At 46.0% G+C, this 2,534-nt stretch overlaps 1 protein-coding gene across 1 annotated transcript; it reads right to left on the reverse strand.

Annotated features, from left to right (window-relative positions):
- Positions 1–330: 330 nt before the first annotated feature.
- Positions 331–1,704, reverse strand: LOC137503341 (zinc finger protein 84-like). The gene has a single exon (XM_068230898.1). It carries the CDS (start codon positions 1,702–1,704, stop codon positions 331–333), a length of 1,374 nt encoding a protein of 457 aa, XP_068086999.1.
- Between the last annotated feature and the right edge of the window lie 830 nt (positions 1,705–2,534).

Consider the following 2,534-nt stretch of genomic DNA (forward strand, 5'->3'; position numbering starts at 1 on the left):
ACATTGCAAGAGTAAGGCTTTTCGTCCGTGTCAGAACGCATGTGAATAGCATGGTTGTCTTCTCTGCTAAAGGATTCGCCACAGAAAGTCTCGTCTGTATGGGTCCACATATGATGACATAGTGTCTTTCCGGCTGAATGATTTGCCACAGACTTTGCACCAGTATGACTTCCTTTCTGTGTGTGTCCGCATATGAACAGTGAGTGTGCTGTTCAGGATGAATGATTTGCCACAAACATTGCAACTGTTTGGCATCACGCCTGTATGAGTCCGCATATGATCGGTCAGACTGCCTTTCATTATGTAAGATTTGCCACAGATTTTGCAGCTCTAAGGCTTTTCGCCTCCATGGGTCCGCATATGATCGGTCAGACTGCCTTTCTTCATGAATGATTTACCACAGACATTGCAACTGTATGGCTTAACACCTCCATGGGTCCGCATATGATCGGTTAGTTTGCTTCTCATTATGAATGATTTGGCACAGACATTGCAGCTGTGTGGCTTCTCCCCTGTATGAGTCCGCATATGATCGGTGAGACTGCAATTCTTTCTGAATGATTTGCCACAGACACGGCAACTGTATGGCTTCTCACCTGTATGGGTCCGCATATATTCGGTAAGACTGCCTTTCTTCCCGAATGATTTGCCACACACATTGCACATGTATGGCTTCCCACCTGTATGGGTCCCCATATGTTCGGTTAGACTGCCTTTCTTCCCGAATGATTTGCCACAGACACTGCAGCTGTAAGGCCTCTCGCCTGAATGGGTCCGCATATAACCGGTTAGTTGGCCTTTCTGAATGAATGATTTGCCACAGACATTGCAGCTGTAAGGCTTCTCGCCTGTATGGGTCCGCATATGACCTGTTAGATGGCGTTTCAGAATGTATGATTTGCCACAGACATTGCAATTGTATGGCCTCTCACCTGTATGGGTCCGCATATGACCGGTAAGACTTCCTTTCTCTATGAATGATTTGCCACAGACACTGCAACTGTATGGCTTCTCGCCTGTATGGGTCCGCATATGACCGGTTAGATGGCTTTTCTGAATTATTGATTTGCCACAGACATTGCAACTGTAAGGCTTCTCGCCTGTATGGGTCCGCATATGACCGGTTAGATGGCCTTTCTGTATGAATGATTTGCTACAGACATGGCAGCTGAATGGCTTCTCGCCCGTATGGGTCCGCACATGACCGGTTAGAATGCCTTTCTGAATGAATGATTTGCCACAGACATTGCAGCTGTAAGGCTTCTCGCCTGTATGGGTCCGCATATGTTCGGTTAGTTTGCCTTTCAGTATGAAGGATTTGCCACAGACACTGCAACTGTATGGCCTCTCACCTGTATGGGTCCGCATATGACCGGAAAGACTGCCTTTCTGTATGAATGATTTGCTACAGACATGGCAGCTGTATGGCTTCTCGCCTGTATGGGTCCTCATATGATCCGTTAGTTTGCCTTTCTTTATGAATGATTTGCCACAGACACCGCAGCTGTATGGCTTTTCACCTGTATGGGTCCGCATATGTTGGGTTAGTTTGCCTTTCAGTATGAAGGATTTGCCACAGACACTGCAACTGTATGGCCTCTCACCTGTATGGGTCCGCATATGACCGGTAAGACTGCCTTTCTGTATGAATGATTTGCTACAGACATTGCAGCTGTATGGCTTCTCGCCTGTATGGGTCCGCATATGATCCGATAGTTTGCCTTTCTGTATGAATGATTTGCTACAGACATTGCAGCGGTTTGGCTTCTCGCTTGTGTGAGACCGTATTACGGCCGGCCTTTTCCTTAAATTTTTATGAGATACTGAGCATTCGTTTATAATCGCACCTGTATGCAATAGCGTGTCCTCTGTCAGCATTTTCCTCTTTGTAAAGCATTTATCAGAAAATACGCACACTTGGAGCGGGTGGATCCTGAGGTGTTCCGACAAGCTGCTTCGGCTACATAACACCTTTCCGCAGTGATCGCACTTGACGGGTCGATCTTCCTTGTGTCTCTTCATGTGTCGCAAGAGGTCCCACTTCCCAGCCAGGATGTCCCTGCACACACTACACCTAAAACTAGCTGATCCGCCTTCCGGAGGTTGATGATCACTGTAGCTCACCTCGGGTCTCGATCTACAGTGACAAATTAAAACCATGTGACCAATAGTTCAACAGCCAACTCCACTACAACTCTCACACAGGGGATTTGCTACTGGACATTCCAATCACGGATATCCAGTGCAGAGAGCTCGTTACTCATAAAAATTACATTCCTGAGAGTAAACATTATCTGAAGGTTAAAATTCAAAACATCTCACTTGTAACAAGAATGTGCTGCGTCTTTTCTTAATCACGATATCACGCGCAAGAAACTTGTCACGGTTTAGAAATGTACAAGTTAATAGACCTCATTTGAAGAAAGCATGAGAAGTGGTCCCGCCTAAAAGTGTAAATACTCATACAAGCTCTTTAATCCAGCACATATTATTCTACCGAAATCCGTAGTCTGTTCCCCTACATAAAGAACGGC

Source organism: Anabrus simplex, chromosome X, assembly GCF_040414725.1.
Source record: "Anabrus simplex isolate iqAnaSimp1 chromosome X, ASM4041472v1, whole genome shotgun sequence".
Lineage (NCBI taxonomy): Eukaryota > Metazoa > Arthropoda > Insecta > Orthoptera > Tettigoniidae > Anabrus > Anabrus simplex.

Excerpts from the sequence above, each read along its gene's own strand:
- LOC137503341 (XM_068230898.1), bottom strand. The coding sequence starts at position 1,704 with ATGCGGACCCATACAGGCGAGAAGCCATACAGCTGCAATGTCTGTAGC.